We start from the raw sequence: 15,042 nt of genomic DNA, 5'->3' as shown, positions 1-15,042 counted from the left end.
GGATTTTTGCTTGGTTCAATGTATTGGAAATCTTTTTATTTCATGGGTTAACTAAATCTATTCACATGTGTTTATTCCTTTTATGTTAAAATTACTTTGTATGTAATCCGTTGCTGTGTTTCTCTACATGATGTGTTCTCTTTGCTCTTTTGCTTTTAAATTTTCTTTGGGTATTTAGGACACTGCATTTTTAGTCTAGAGCTTACTTTTGGATTTCTGTCTTTTCTGATGCTGGCCCCTTTTACTTTAATTGTCCATTTGTATTTGTTCCCTTTGATTCTCATCTGTAATCTACACAAGAATCAAAGGGTTTTGCTTTTTCTTTCTCTTTCCCTTCTTCTATTTTAGTTTCTTAAATTTGTACTTAGAACATGTCACATTTGTATGTTACTATTTTATCCTCATTCCCAGCTTTTCTTTGGTCTTAAATTTAAACTAACATTAGTAAATGCTCACCATCAATCAGTCCTTTTGCTAACGATTTCTTAATAATCTCTTCATTGCAGTTTATCTTCTAGCAGACTCCTCAAGAAGAGCCCATAAGTTCAGTATTTAAGCTTGTGCAGGTTCAAAACAACTTTTCTGTAGTCTTAATGCTTGAAGGACAAGGTAGTGGGTTGAATTGTATTCCACAAAAGAGGTGTTCAAGTCCTAATCCCTGGTATCTGTGACTATCCACTTATTTGGAAATGTGATCTTTGAAGATAAAATTAAGGAACTTGGAATGAGATTACCCCAGATTTATGATGGACCCTAAATCCAGTGACTGGTACCCTTATAGAAAAAAAATAGGATGAGATTTTAAACACAGAGATACAGAGGTGAAGACCATGTGAAAAATGAGATGAAAATTAGGGTCATGCCTCCACAAGAAAAATAATGCCAAGAATTGCCAGCAGCCACCAGCAGCTCGGAGGTGGGCATGGAACAGATCATCCCTCAGAATCAGCAGAAGAAATCAATGCTGCCAACACCTGGGCCTCCAGAATGCTGAGAGAACAAATGCCCATTGTTTTAAGCCACTAAGTTTTTGGCAATTTGTTATGATAGACATAAGAAACGAGTATAGACAACTTGGCTTGTTATATAAAACCTTTAGTTTACACTTTCTTGAGTTTCTTTTCTTTCCTTTTTCTTAGTACTGCTTCACAGTTCACTTACTTTTTATGCTAGTTTTGAAAAGTCTGAGGTCTAAAGGCTAATTCTCACGCCCTTATAAGTCATTCCATCCTTTTGCCTGAGGCTTTGAATAGTTTTTAAGCCTAATCATTTTGCTATGATATATCTCAGTATTGATCATTCTGTATCAGTTTTCTCAAGTAGCTAGGGAATCCTTCAGTAGCAGATTCAGATTATTTTAAATTTTGGAATATTTTCTTGATTATAGGTTTAAATGTTAGTTCTGGTCTAGTGTTTGGATTTGCTTCTCCAATTATAATAATTTTGGACCTTCTTACCTATCTTCCATTTCAGCCATTTACTCTGGCCTGTTCTGCTTCTTCCTTATTCTCATTTTTATTCTTTTGATTGTTTTCCTTTTTCAATGTTGCTTATTAATTTTTTATTTGAAAATATACTCCCTTGGGCATTTAGTCATTTAGTCTTCACTTCTGAGATGATTTTTCATGTTCTTCCATTTCTTTCTTGAGTTCCATCAACTCATTTCCTTTCTCTCTATTTTGTGTCTATTTTGGTCTCAGTTAATTTCTGATTCAAGGTGTTTTTCAGATCCCAAATGCCTGTTTGGAGATATTCAGTTTAATTTTGTGCACTGCCATACACTTTTCTTTTGTGGTCCTTCTTTGGGGAGGAATTTTTATCAGCTGAAATGTTTTTGTTTTCCTTTTGTTTCCTATTTAAAATACTTTTGTTCCACTTACTGATGTTGATGGAACCTTAATGCATTCTATGAACAGGGTTGGTGGGTTGGAGTTGGGTTCCAGGAATGTTAGCTCGAGAGGGCCCTCTTCTGTCAGTGCAGGGAAGTGCAATTCACTTAAAGGATGACTTCTTTTTGAAGGGAGAAGAAATGGATTGTATGATCTTTGATTTTTCTCACAGGATCTAATATCCCCCTCTTTCTTCTTTTTCTCTGTACTGCCAAATCTCCAAAGAATACTTCTCCCTTGTTTTTAAACTCTCTTCTCCTCTTTTCCCTTTCCCTTTCTGAGGTGATTAACTTGAGCCCTGCTCATTTTTATATTGTTTTCCTGTTGTCAGTGTTTCAATCCACTAGCACGCTTTTTTTTTTCATAATTTTATCTTTAAGTTATCTTTCTCTCTTGCAATTTCAGACTCTTCTTTTTCCCTCATCTCTTATTTTTCCAGCTTTTCTAGAGTCGTCCTTCCCCAATTCTGTTCAAAGCCTTGTAGCAGAAGCTAGAAGGATTGCTCAAGTAGAAATTGGTGTTTACTTACCTATTTATTGGTAATTTGAGGTGTGTAATTATGTTATAGATATGGTATTCATGTGGTTTTGTTTTTTAATTCACACAGGTTTGGGGAGCAGGTATAGGAAGCCTCATATTTAATTGTCCCCTTGGCTCTGTTATTTATTTTCTTAGGTCCTTGATACACATCAGTACGTTTGAAAAAAAAAAAACTTTGGGAGTTTAGTTGGAATTATGTCAGATCCATGTACAATGTGAGAAAACCGAAGTTGCTCTTAGGCATGTGCTTTGGAAACTGGTGGCCAGAGCTCAAATCCTACTGTGCCACCTACTGCAATCTTGAGCAAATTGCTGCACTTCTGCTGGCCACAGCTTCTTTGTTTAAAAACAGAACCAAAAAAAACCTTCAAAAAGTTGTGGGATCATGTGTATAAATTGCTTAACACAGAACTTGGTACATATCGAGACTAATTATATTATTTTGTTGTTCCTATTATTAGGTCAACACACCCAGGAAAGTATTTTAGTTTTTCATTTTATTTGAGTCTTATTTCCCCCTCCATATGGTTTTGTTATTATGTTCACATCAGTCTTGTACATCTTTTTTGATTCCTAGGTATTTCATATTTTTATTGCAATGATTGGCACTATTTTTTTGCAGTGTATTCTCTCTTCAGATACAGGAAAACTATTGTTTTTCTCAATTTTGGATTCAACTACCTTGTAGAGTTTTCTTATTGCTTCCTTATGTTTTCACTTGACTCTCTTTGACTATCATTTGCATGTGATGACAATTTTATCTTTTTCTTGCTGGTAACTACTCTTCACTCATTTTTGGCTCTCCCATTGGCTAGGACCTCCGGCACAATGTGTGACGACAGCAGTTATGACCAGCATCTTCAGTGTATTTCTATTTTAGATAAGAATGTCTCTGGTGGCTCACGATTAAGTGTGATGTCAGCAGTTGGGTTGCAGCAGATGTTCTTTATCAGGGTACTACATTGGGCAATTGGGCAGTTCTATTCTTAGCCTGTTAGTTTAGTAATAATATGGTTTTTTAGGCCTTTTAGTATTCTTTTGGGTATGATTGGCTGTTTTTATAAATTTTCCATTTATATGTTGATATTTGTGTTTAGTTTTTGTGGTTATCTTAAAAATATCAGGGTTAATTAATTTCTTAAAATGAATTAAAAAGTCTACCTTTTCTTCTGCTTTACGATAGTTTATATAGTGAGATTATTTGTTTTATAAAATTTGAAAGAAACTGCCACGCACATTTTTCTTCTAGGTAATCCTTTGGTATCTTTAAATTTTTCTTTTTCATTCTTTTTACTACACAGGAGGTTATTATTACTTTCTTAATTTTTAGTCAACAATTTTATTTTTGAATTGGTGGTGAAAACTCCAACAGTTAAAAAAGGACACATAACCTTACATCCCATCACTTCTCCCCAGAGGCAACCATTTACTTGCATCTTTCCAAAGACATTCTGTGGATAAGGGCATGTGAGTGTGTATGTATTTTTTACACAAATACAGAATACTAAACACACAGTCCTGCACCTTTTTTCATTGCACATCTTGGTGTACAATTCCAAGTTGGTGCTTGTAAGGCTGCCTCACCTTCCTAAAGGTTGTATGGTCTCCCACTGCCTGAATCTACAGTTATTAACTGATATCCTCATGCTAGACTGTAGCTTTCAGTCTTTTGCTATTATAAACAATACTGCAATAAGTATCTTTGTGTATATCATTCCACATATGTGGAAGTATATATAGATACATAACTTAAATTCCTAGAAGTGACACTCCTGTCAGAATGGCTAAAATCCAAAACACTGACACCACCAAATGCTGATGAGTATGTGGAAGTAAGAACTTGTATTCATTGCTTATGGGAGTGTAAAACGATACAGCCATTCTGCAAGACAGTTTGGCAGTTTCTTACAACACTAAACATGCTCTTGCTATATGATCTGGCAATGGTGCAACTCTTGTGTTTTACCCAGAGGAGCTGAAAACTTATGTCCGCACAAAAACTTGCACGTGGATGTTTCTAGCAGCTTTATTCATAATTACTTCTTTGGTTCTCTCGCTCCTCCACTGGGGCCTTTTCTACAGGCGGGATTTCAACTTTTGCTTGTTGTCTCAGAATTAACGTGCAGCCTTTCCTTGCTTTGCTGTGGTATTTTGTACTATTTATATCTAAGTGGCTTGCTTCTTTCTTTCTTAAACACACCTTAGAACATGTCTTGCCTTTATCAGGGGCCAAGAAATGTTATTCTAATTTCTATAAAGGCAGTAAGTTATCCTTATTTTCAAATGGAAAGAGGATCACAGTAGTATATGTAGAATATATATTATTGCTTTGTGTGTACTATATATACACAAAACATTTATACATATGTAAATATGTATTGCTTTGCATTACTATGGCCTTCTCTTCCTATGTGATTACACACAAGCGTATTTAGTCACGACCCCCTTTATTTTGGCGTGATGACTGTTAAGTCAGGTGATTCTTCTGCCAAAATTTATTCCCTACTCCATTCTCCTGCTGTAATTTTTTTAAAAGTGCCATGGACATTTTCTTTAGATTCTACATTAACAAATAACCCTTGTATATATTAATAATTGTATATATTGTATGATAGCTGGTGGAATTTTTTTTAACATGACATTTTGTCAGGGATAACTATTTTGATTATTATCTGATTTTTAGAAGTGCACACAAGAGAGTTTTGTCTCTTTAATCAGCTGCACTCGGGTTATTCTTCTGTTGACTTGAGGCCCCAGAGAGCGCTGGCTGGGGAAGCCTGGAGACGTCATGTGGGGAAAGGCAGAGGGCAAAGGCCAGTCCCGCCTTCCCTGGCCCTGGGAGCAGCAGTAGCAGTTTTCTGGGAAGTGGGAAACAGAAAGTAAGAGGAAGGTTAATTTGACTTAAAATTGTCATTTTTCTCTCCAACGGGGAAAATGTCATTCTTTGACATCGCTTCGGCTATGCTCAAAGAGGAGGCAGCAGGATGCCTGATACGAGGCACTCTCTCTTTTTTCGGAAGTCACTTAAAATCTTTCCCAAAGGGAACGTGCCTAACTCAGAAATCGATGGAGTCTGTTTCAGTCTATACCTGGCATTCCAGAGCCAGTGAATGGCTAACCTAAATCGTGATTAACTTTGGTGGGGAGTGGGGTTCTGTGCCACCTGGGGTCTCAGACATTGGTGGTAGATGGCGTGCTTCCCGCTCACTTCCCCAAGACATTTAAAGCACGATTTAATCCAATACCTACTTCCCCACAGACTACTGCCCTCCTCACCTCACAGGGCCCCAGTAAGGTGAGTTCAGTGAGGCAGTCTCCTGGGGTGGGGGCAGAACATTTAAGGGAGCCTTAAAACAAATCTCAGTAATCATAAGAGATAGTTTAATGCCAAACAAACAAACAGATCAGCGAACGAGGCCAGCGGCTGACTGCCTAATTTGGCAGGTAAGGTTTTCAGGGCTGGGATCGGGGTGGGGAGAGAGGCGGGATCTTTCAAGTGCAGGGGCACATACTGCCATTTGAAACTGCATGTCTCACCGTGGAATTTTTGGCATCGATGTTGAATTTTAAAATATTGCAGTAGAATATTTGTTTTAATCAGTTTTTTTTCACCCCCAAATCCGTCAATTTTGCAATTTGAGCCAAACGCCTCTCCTGAGGTGAATAACTCAGGAGCCCGCAGAAGCCTCTCGCCTTCCGCCGTCAAGACTCTCAAACAAGGGCCCTGCGGCGCCCCGGCCGCCCTTCAGCCCGTCCCCCGGCCTCGCCTGCGCGGCCCAGGACGCTCCCCACGGCGACCACCGCGCCCGGGCGGTCCCCGGCGGGCCTTCAGCCCCTCCCCGGCTTACCCCGCTCCGCCCAGGTCAGCCACCTCGGCGTCCCCCGGGCCCGAAGTGGCTCCCGGCGGGATTTCAGCCCCTCCCACGGCTTTCCCCGCCCCGCCCAGAACGCTCCCCACGGCGACCACCGGCACCGGAGTGGCTCCCGGCGGGATTTCAGCCCCTCCCCCGGCTTCCCCCGCCCCGTCGCCCCGCCCAGGACGCCCCCCATGGCGACCCCCGAGCCCGGAGTGGCTACCGGCGGGGTTTCAGCCCCTCCCCCGGCTTTCCCCGCCCCGCCCAGGACGCTCCCCACGGCGACCACCGGCACCGGAGTGGCTCCCGGCGGGATTTCAGCCCCTCCCCCGGCTTCCCCCGCCCCGCCGCCCCGCCCAGGAGGCCCCCACGGCGACCCCCGTGCCCGGGGCGGTCCCGGCGGGCCTCCAACGCTCCCGCACCGGAACGCCGCCTTCCGGGGACCTCCCCGGCTCCGGACGGCCGGAGTACCCCGCGTGCGCCCCTCGGCCCCGACCCCTCTCGGGAGGCTCTTTCCTGAGTCATCCACATCTCATTGTTCGCCAGTTGCTTCCCCCGTCATGCCGTCCGAAGCATGCGGTCCTCCTGCCCCTCAGCCCTACCGGACCTAGCGGGAGGGCACTTGGGAGCGCGAAAATCGGCCCCGCGCGGCCATGCGCAGGCGCAGCAGCCTCGGGGATTTCCCGACCCGGGCCGCGCGCGAGCGGAGGGGACGGGGGCAGGGGGCGGGGCCGGCAGCGTGGGGAGTGGTCAATGGGCGGGGCCAGCGCGGACAGGGGCGGGGCCGAGTTCTGGGGAGGGATTGATGGGCGGGGCCGGTGCGAGCAGGGGGCGGGGTCGGGGCCCGCGGACCCGAGCGGCGCTGCGTCCCCGCCCTGCGCCCTCCGCCTGGCGGCGCCGGCAGGGTGCTCGGGCAGGAGCGCGCTGAGCAGGGGCCTGAGGCGCAGGTCGCACACGGCGCCATGCACGGCGCCCCTGCCTGGCCGCTGCGGCTGCTGGCGCGGCGGTGCCCGGCCGCCTGCTTGCTCGGGCCACCGTCCCCGGGCTTGGGGCTGGCGCGGCCGCCGGGCGCGGGGCCTGGGCTCGCCGGGGGCGCTGGCGGTGGGGCGGGCCTGGCGCGGCTGCTGGGGTTGTGGACGCGGCCGCCTGGCGCGGACAGGTGCGCGGCGCTCGCCAGGCCCCGCGGCCCCCGGCTCCCGCGCGCCGGGCTCCCCGGCGGCCCCGCGGTCGCGGCCCGGGTGGGGGGCAAGGCCTGGCGACGCGGGCCGGAGGCCCCTGCGGCCGCAGCTTCGGACGACGACTCTCGGCTGCGGCCCGAGGCGGGCCGACGCTCGGAGGCCCGGAAGCTGCTGGGGCTGGCGCGCCCCGAGCGCCGCAGGCTGGCAGGTACGCCCACCTCCTCTCTGCGGCCGCCGGGCCCCGGGCGCTGGGGGCGCGGCGGGGTCGGGACACCCTGGGCTCCTTGCGGGGACGGGACGGGGCGGCTCTTCGCCTGGGGGCTGCTACCGAGAAGCGCCGCACGGAGCGCTCGCCGCGCACGGAGATGCCGCGCCTTCGCCGGGGTCTGTGCGCCGGGTGCCTCCGGTCTTTTCTCCAGCTTGGCACCCTGTGCGGTGGACCCGCGTCCCATTATTGGGCTTTGGGTCAGTTCTAATTTGCCTTTGACAGCATTCTAAGAATGAGCTGGGGGCTTTCCCCACTCTTGAAAATTTAATTCGAGATAAAAGTATACCTATTTTGTATTATTTTGCACTTACCCTTTAGAAAATTATTTGCTTTAGGTAAGTTTATCGCGCAGTCAACAACGTTTTCGCCATGTGGCCACAAAACGATGTAAACCCTTCAGATTCGTCTCACGTGCTTTTACCTCCCCGACTGGTAAGCGGGAAGTTACTACCTCTTTCCAAAACTATCAACACTGGCTACATAAGTGATCTGTAAACTTGAGAAGCTTTCAGAAATTGTATAGCTCATAACCCAGCTAAATCATAATTGAGTAATTTTTTAAGAAATCAGAATGGATGCTTTCAGAACGATTTTCTAGAACACCTCATTTTTAGCCCTAACTGGAGAAATGTTTAAATGCCAAGGGCCTTCTAAGATCTGTTTTTGAGATATCTCTCAATCTTCCTTTCTTTAATAAATGTTTATCCAGCTCCTGGTCGTGCACTAGGCCCTGGGGCTACACTGTTGAGCAGAAAGAAACAGGGGTCCTGCTCTTATTGGGCTTCCAGTTCAGTGGGGGAGAAACATTAATGCAATAATCATATGACTAGACGGAACACTGTAACTGTGATGAGGGCTTGGAAAGAGGGCTTGTGAGGTTCCAGGTGCAGCCCCTGAGGCAGGTGACACTCCCATATTGCTGCAAACCGGCTGGTTAGGGACCTACCTGATTCAGGGCAGACGGGTGCTGTGTGGGAGGTCGGGCGGACTGAGAGCATTAATCGCTTGCGGACTACTAAAGTTTAGGGGGATTCTTGGCGTCCCGGAGGTACGAAGAGAATTATTTCATTGCTCCATCGATTGTCTGTAGATCTTGATGGAAATAAAGCTCTTTTCCTCTTGTAAGAGAACGTTTTGAGATTAGGAGCTCTTACTGCACCGCGGGCTGCCTGAGACTGGGCCGTGTATGATCCATTCGTCTCTCAGAGTCTTAGCGTGTGTACTGCACGGAGCAGGGCCTCAGAGCACCTTCACTCCTCAGGTGAAGGAATAAATGATGATATGACCACGTCCAGATTGAGGCCTAAATTTAGAGACCCAAGCTCCACAGGGTATGTCCACCATTCCCATAAGCAACTCTAAGTGTAGGGAAATCCAGTTTTGTTTTGCCCCTGAAATATTAGGTGTCAGGCTTTGTGGGCGTCCACCCATGCTCAGCCTTCTCAAATGCCACAGCCCCTGTACCCTCACACCCAGATCCTGCAAGGCCTGCCCTGCGAGTATTTGAGAAGACAGCCTTGAACATGAGCTGTACTTCCTTTTAAGAAGGGGAGCTATTTTGATCTGCCACAGTGAATAGCTGTGAGTGTTTAATTTGAGGAAATAAGTCTAGGGTTGGTATACTTTTTTTTTCTTTTTAAGCAGGTAATATGATTTGTATGTTACAAGGAAATTTGATGGAAAACCCTCATTAGGAATACGCGTTCTCGAAGTCATTGTGTATGGTACATTGAAGCCAGTCTGGCTATTGGCATTTGTGGAATTGGGGTGGGGGTAAGGGGTCCTCATTAATCTGTATCCTGTATCTCATGAGCAGCCTCAGATGGTGCCACATCTCAGAGAGAGGGAGAGGAGTGTGTCTGTCTGTGTGTATGTATTTTTTAATCAAGAGACCAGCAAAACTGATGACTTGAGGAGAAGGAATTCTAATGTTTTTAGGAAAACAAGTGCAAAAATCCTTTTTTCAAAAATTCAGCTATTCCCCTGAGCAGCAATATTTTCATCTGTCTTCTTCAGCAGTTTGCCACTGAACTGAATGACCAGAAAGTCTTAATTTTAAGTAACTGAATCAGAAGCTTTAAAGACAGGCCGTGCCAGTCGGAGTGTTTACGGGTGTGTGCCACACAGTTTTGAGCATTGTTTCCATTCGCTTTCCAATGGACTCATCTCTCCCTCTGGCAGGTCACTCAGGGCGGGAATCTACCGTGCTCTTCCTGCAGCTGTGGCTTTCGAGGCTGCCCTGTAGCCTTTTTCCATTGCTAATTCTTCATCTTATCACCATGGCCAGGAGTCTTTAAAGATGCAGGAGCTCTCTGAGGAGCCCCTGGTGGACCGCTGGGATAAGCAGTAATTTTTCAGAACTCTGACTGCGCCTGACAGATAGAAGAGGCTGCTGTGGCTCCAACCACACCAGTAAATGAGGGGCAGGGACTCTGTGCATTGAGCCGGGTCTCTGGAGAGCGCTGTGGGCTCTCAGGAAGCCATGAGGTAAGGGTGATGCCAGCCTAAAGATTGTCTGTGCCCGTGGGCCAGGCACGCAGAGGCAGCCTGCCTCCCCGCACTTCCCAGGCAGCCTCCGAGTGAAACTGGGGGAAGTACACCTCTGCCCCCCCACCCCCACAGGTTTAGTCCTGGCCTCTGTGGAGGACTTTGGGAGGGGGCCTTTCATTTAAATTGCTGATAAGAGCTTGTGTGGCTGGAGATTAGGACCATTCTTAGAAGCTGATGCTCACTGGGAGCTTTTGCTGAACTTGTAGTTACGTTTTATGAAGGTAGACCATGAAGTGACCAGAATGCACAGAACGATAACCCCAGTGGGTGGAGGGAGGGGGGTGGGCGAGGCTTGGAGTGGCTGCATCCTGCAGCCTGAGTCAGGACTGCCATGTCGATGAGGCCAGTACTGATAGGACAGCACTGTGAGCCCTTGAAAGGGAGACTGCTCCAGGAAGCCAGGGATGCTTGCTTGCTGTGGAAATAGCGTATTTCAGAGAAAACAGTACCATTCTATAGCTGTGGTGTGCAATGTGCTAGTCAGAACGGATTCAAGTGTAAACACACACCAGATTCTGAAAGGGCTTTTATTAATCTTACCTCTCTCCCTTTTTACTCTCTTTAATGTGGCAACAATTTTAAATTACTGGACGCTCCCAGCTTATGTCTACAGGACAGCAAGCCCTGGAGGTACAGGCAGGCCCCCCTGTTCACATGCACAGATGCTCATCTCTGTAGCACATGCCAACAGTCTGGCCTTGCGTCAGCTGTGCAGCACTCAGGGTGTGCTCTGCAGACTACTCCGTGAGCCTGAGGTCTCCTAAGCACTGCTCCCTGCAGATCTGTCAGCCGTCTTGTTCCTTCCGTCCCCGTCCAGCTCTGATGCCTGCTCCTCAGCCTCTAGTCTGCATGTATCCTCTCCTCCTTGTGTCCCTCTGACACCTACCTGCAGCCACAGGAATGTCCCCAGACATCTGAACACTCAAATGTCTGACCACCAAAGTTACCTTCCCCCCCGAAGCTGCCCTTCCTCCTCTGTCCCTTTTCAGAGACTGGGATGGCTGTGTGAGCCACTTGCTGAAGCCAGAGACGCAGTTGTTCTTGACTCCTTGCGATGGCAACACTGATAAAGGTTATGGCTAATATTTATTACCTACCAGATACCGCTCACTGTGCCAGATGCTTTATGTCTCCATATTCAACTTAAACTCCTGACAGCATTTCCATGAGGTGGGCATTGTTTTTATTGCGATTTTGCAGATGAAGAAACTGAGGCACAGAGAGATTGACTCACTTGGAGTCAAACAGTTAGACGGCAGAGCTCGGGCACCGACTTGTCCCAACTTCAGAACCAGCTCTCTCAACATGCTCCCCAAATCCAGCCAGTCCTCAGGTCATGTAGAGTCTGGTTCCTAAAAATATCTCCGGTCCTTGGCACTCTCCTGTCCCCTCTGCGCCAGCCAGGACTTCACCACCACCTCGGCTGTCCTGTCTACAGTCCTGCTGGCCTCCAGCCTTCTCCTTTTGCTCTGCAGCCAGAGGGGGTTATTTAAAATGCAAATCTGACTCTCACTCCCAACCTAAAAGCCTGGTTCAGCCTGCCTTGCTGCAAAGTCTCTATTGGACTTCATGGTCTAGCACCTGCTGCCCCTCCGCTTCATCTCAGTGCTTCTTCCTCTGCACCGTGAGGTCCCTGTCCAGCTCATCCTGTGGCCTTCCTGCTCCCTGGTCCGCCCTAAGCCCTGGGCTTGGCCCATGTTTTCTCTGCCTGGAATATGGGAAGATGAGGAGGACAGGCTTGTTTCAGAATGTGGTTCTGCACTAAGTGAGCTGGTAGCCTCCCTCACCTCTGTGTGCTTGAGCTTCCTTTCTGAGGAAACGAGGATGATAAGAGGGTTGTTGGGAGGACTGAGGAGATAATACATATCAGTGCTTCAGACAGTGGTGGAGACTCATCCCGGCGCTGCTTCTGTGGACCTCGAATGGCAGTGGGGCAGCTGTACCTGCCTAAGGTCCAATGGATCATTGAAAGATCCCATGTCCAGCAGGTGGTGGGCATGCTGTGCAGCTTCCTTCGCCCACCCCAAACCGCTGTGCTTCCGTGAGCTGTCTGCCGCAGTGCCTTCTACCAGTAATCTGCATTTCAGGTTTTCTTTCCCTTCTCTTTGCCATAATTCAGTAGAACGAGGGTAACAGAAAGACACTTGAAGACATCTGCTAAGAGAGGGAGAACAGTTGCTGGGGGCCCACCAGGCAACGATAACAGCAAACAAGAGGCTTACCTATGGAGAAAAGTCAGAGAAGAATTTCAGAAAGATCGCAATGTAGCCAGCATGTTGGGTTTAGGGAGGAATTTGAAATGGTAGTTATGGTGTGAGTCTAAGTGACTTAGTAATGTCAAAGACAGTGATAGGGAATAAAACCCTAACAAGAACCCAGCTAACCAAAAGCTGAAAAATCTTTTATTTTACTTTTCTGTACGTTCGGCTTGTAGAAGAGGCCAATGGCAATAAAACATCAAGCTGAAAACCTTTTTTTTTAATTAAAAGGAAAAAGTGGGGGATATCCTGGCATGAGTTTCAGTTCACCTCAATCCCTTCCCCTTTGCAATCATAGCATTACTGTGTCAGAACTAGTGTTCAGAGTCAAAACCATGGGGGCATTTCATTCATGAAATGCAGAGTCTTATTTTTGGCATCGGAACTTTGAATTGGGAAACTGGAGAAGGGAGGGAGGGAGGCAGAGAGAGCAGGACCCTTCTGGCACCTCACATGTAGTACACTGTTGGAAGTACTGTCCAAGGCCGAAGAACAGACCAGAGAAACTAGCGATGATCGAAGGTGAAAAAAATCTTTTTGGGTTAATCCCTCCGTCGCCAGGACCCCTGTTTCTGGAGTGTGCCCATTCATTATGATCGTGTAGAGAAGTAGAGAACCCCGGGTTAGATGTGCCTCCTGCCCTTTGGGCCTCCAGTCCCTCTTGAGACTGTTGTCAGGAGCATGACATTTTAAAACAAGACCCCAGGTCTTACATCAGAATGAAGTGGTCCTTGGTCAGCTTCACATTATTCAGTGAAATTGTGATTACAGGGTTTTAGGCCAGGGGCTTGGAAGTTTCTGGCTCATGCAAAATAGTCGTTTCTGTGTGGGCCAGATCTTAGGTTCCTGTTTAGGCTGAGCCCTTCAGTACTTTCATCTGACACATCTTTATGCCTCCTTTGCCAAAGTTCAGTTTATTTGCTCATCCAGTCAACAGGTATTTATTGAGCTTTTACTATGCCTGTCCCTTTAAGCAGTAGGAAAACAGGGAACAAAACAGACAAAAATATTCCATGTCCTAACGGAGATACAGACAGTCAACGAGGGAAACGTTTAGGATGCCAGGAGGTGGGACATGCAAGAGGAAGAATGAGGATGGAGTGAAGTAAAGTCGTGTTGGCATCTGCATTTTAAATAAGTTTGTCAGAGCAGGCCTTGCAGAGAAAAGGATATTAGGCTACCTCAAGGAGGTAGAGAGCGACTGTGTGAATTGTTCCCTGCCTAAAAGGCTCTGTTTCTCCTAGAGTTCTGTTTGCCACCCAGATGACCAGGTGGACTGAGTTTGCTCTATACTCTTTTTAGTAAGGTTGCATAAAAGTAATACCTTTAACTGGTGTGTTAGCATCATGCAAAACACAGAGAAGCCACTGCTGTTTGCAGTGTGTTGGGAGCTCCATCTCCTGAGGCTCAGTCCGCGTGTGTCTTGGACTCTGACGTTGGCACTAGCTGGGTTCCTAATAGGATCCAATATAAAAGGTACACAGCAGCATGACCCTCCTCCCAGTCACCGGGACCACGCTCCACAAGGAACCTCTGCAACCTCTTTTCTTGTTACTCTCTGGAAATGTTCTGTGTGTATGTGAACTTGAAAACCAGCAAGCAGAAAGGCCCCACAAATGCTAATATTTGAGTCCCGGGCTTTTTTCGCTAATGTTCTATCTTGGTGGATCACCTCATGTTGTTACCTATAGAGTCACTCATTCTTCGTAATGACTCATGATGTTTATAAAATAAATGCTCCATAATTGATTTAACCCATTCCCTACTGATGGACGTTTAGCATATTTTGAATCTTTTGCTGGTATAAGCCACGCTGTAATACATATCCTCGAAAGTACGTTTTTGAAAACACACATGGGAGTGTACTGTAAGTTAAAATCTTAGAGGTAGAATTGCTGCATCAAAGGGAATGTGCATTTACATTTTGACTCATACGTGGACATCATTCTGTATTGTTATACCAATTTTCACACCCTCTAAGAGCATGAATGCCTCTTTTCTCACAGCTTTATCAACCTTGTGTTATCAAACTCTTTGATCACTGCCAATCTGGTAGATGAAAAATGGTGTATCTCTGTAGTGTGAATTTGTATTCCTCTTATTCCACAAAATGCAGTGATCTGTCAGATTAATTGTTCCTGACTGGATTTTCTTAGTAGTTCCTTTTCTGACAAGATTCTGTCCCCCAAGTGTGTAAATAATTGTGTTCTAATCTATTTTCATATCATGTTGATATTCTGGTGCTTTATTAAGGCAATGATATTAAGAAGGAACATCTCCCATGTATCATGTGATGCCCATTGCTGCTTTCCAAAGGTCCTTGAAAGTGTTTTGAAATATTAGACCTTATCAAGAGTTTTACCTGCATAGTTTGATCTTCGGCTAAGATGCAGTGACATGCCGAGGAATAACAGTGCATAGCATGAATGCACAAAAAGTCCCATCTGAGATCAACTCCCACAACAAGAGGCAGGATGGAGGCGAGAATGATCCTAGTAGTTAGCT

At 46.5% G+C, this 15,042-nt stretch overlaps 1 protein-coding gene across 1 annotated transcript in view; it reads left to right on the top strand.

Moving 5' to 3' along the window:
- Positions 1-7,154: 7,154 nt before the first annotated feature.
- ABCB10 (ATP binding cassette subfamily B member 10) overlaps positions 7,155-15,042 on the top strand; it is a 32,586-nt gene continuing 24,698 nt past the window's right edge. The window contains exon 1 of the mRNA XM_073219972.1: positions 7,155-7,669. Within this exon, the coding sequence (XP_073076073.1) occupies positions 7,246-7,669 (424 nt within the window). The 5' untranslated portion in view covers positions 7,155-7,245. The remainder of the gene's footprint in view (positions 7,670-15,042) is intronic.

The sequence above is a fragment of the Manis javanica genome, chromosome 13 (genome assembly GCF_040802235.1).
Source record: "Manis javanica isolate MJ-LG chromosome 13, MJ_LKY, whole genome shotgun sequence".
Classification (NCBI taxonomy): Eukaryota; Metazoa; Chordata; class Mammalia; order Pholidota; family Manidae; genus Manis; species Manis javanica.
Note: the sequence above shows the minus strand (reverse complement) of the source record. Positions and strands in the feature narration are given on the sequence as shown.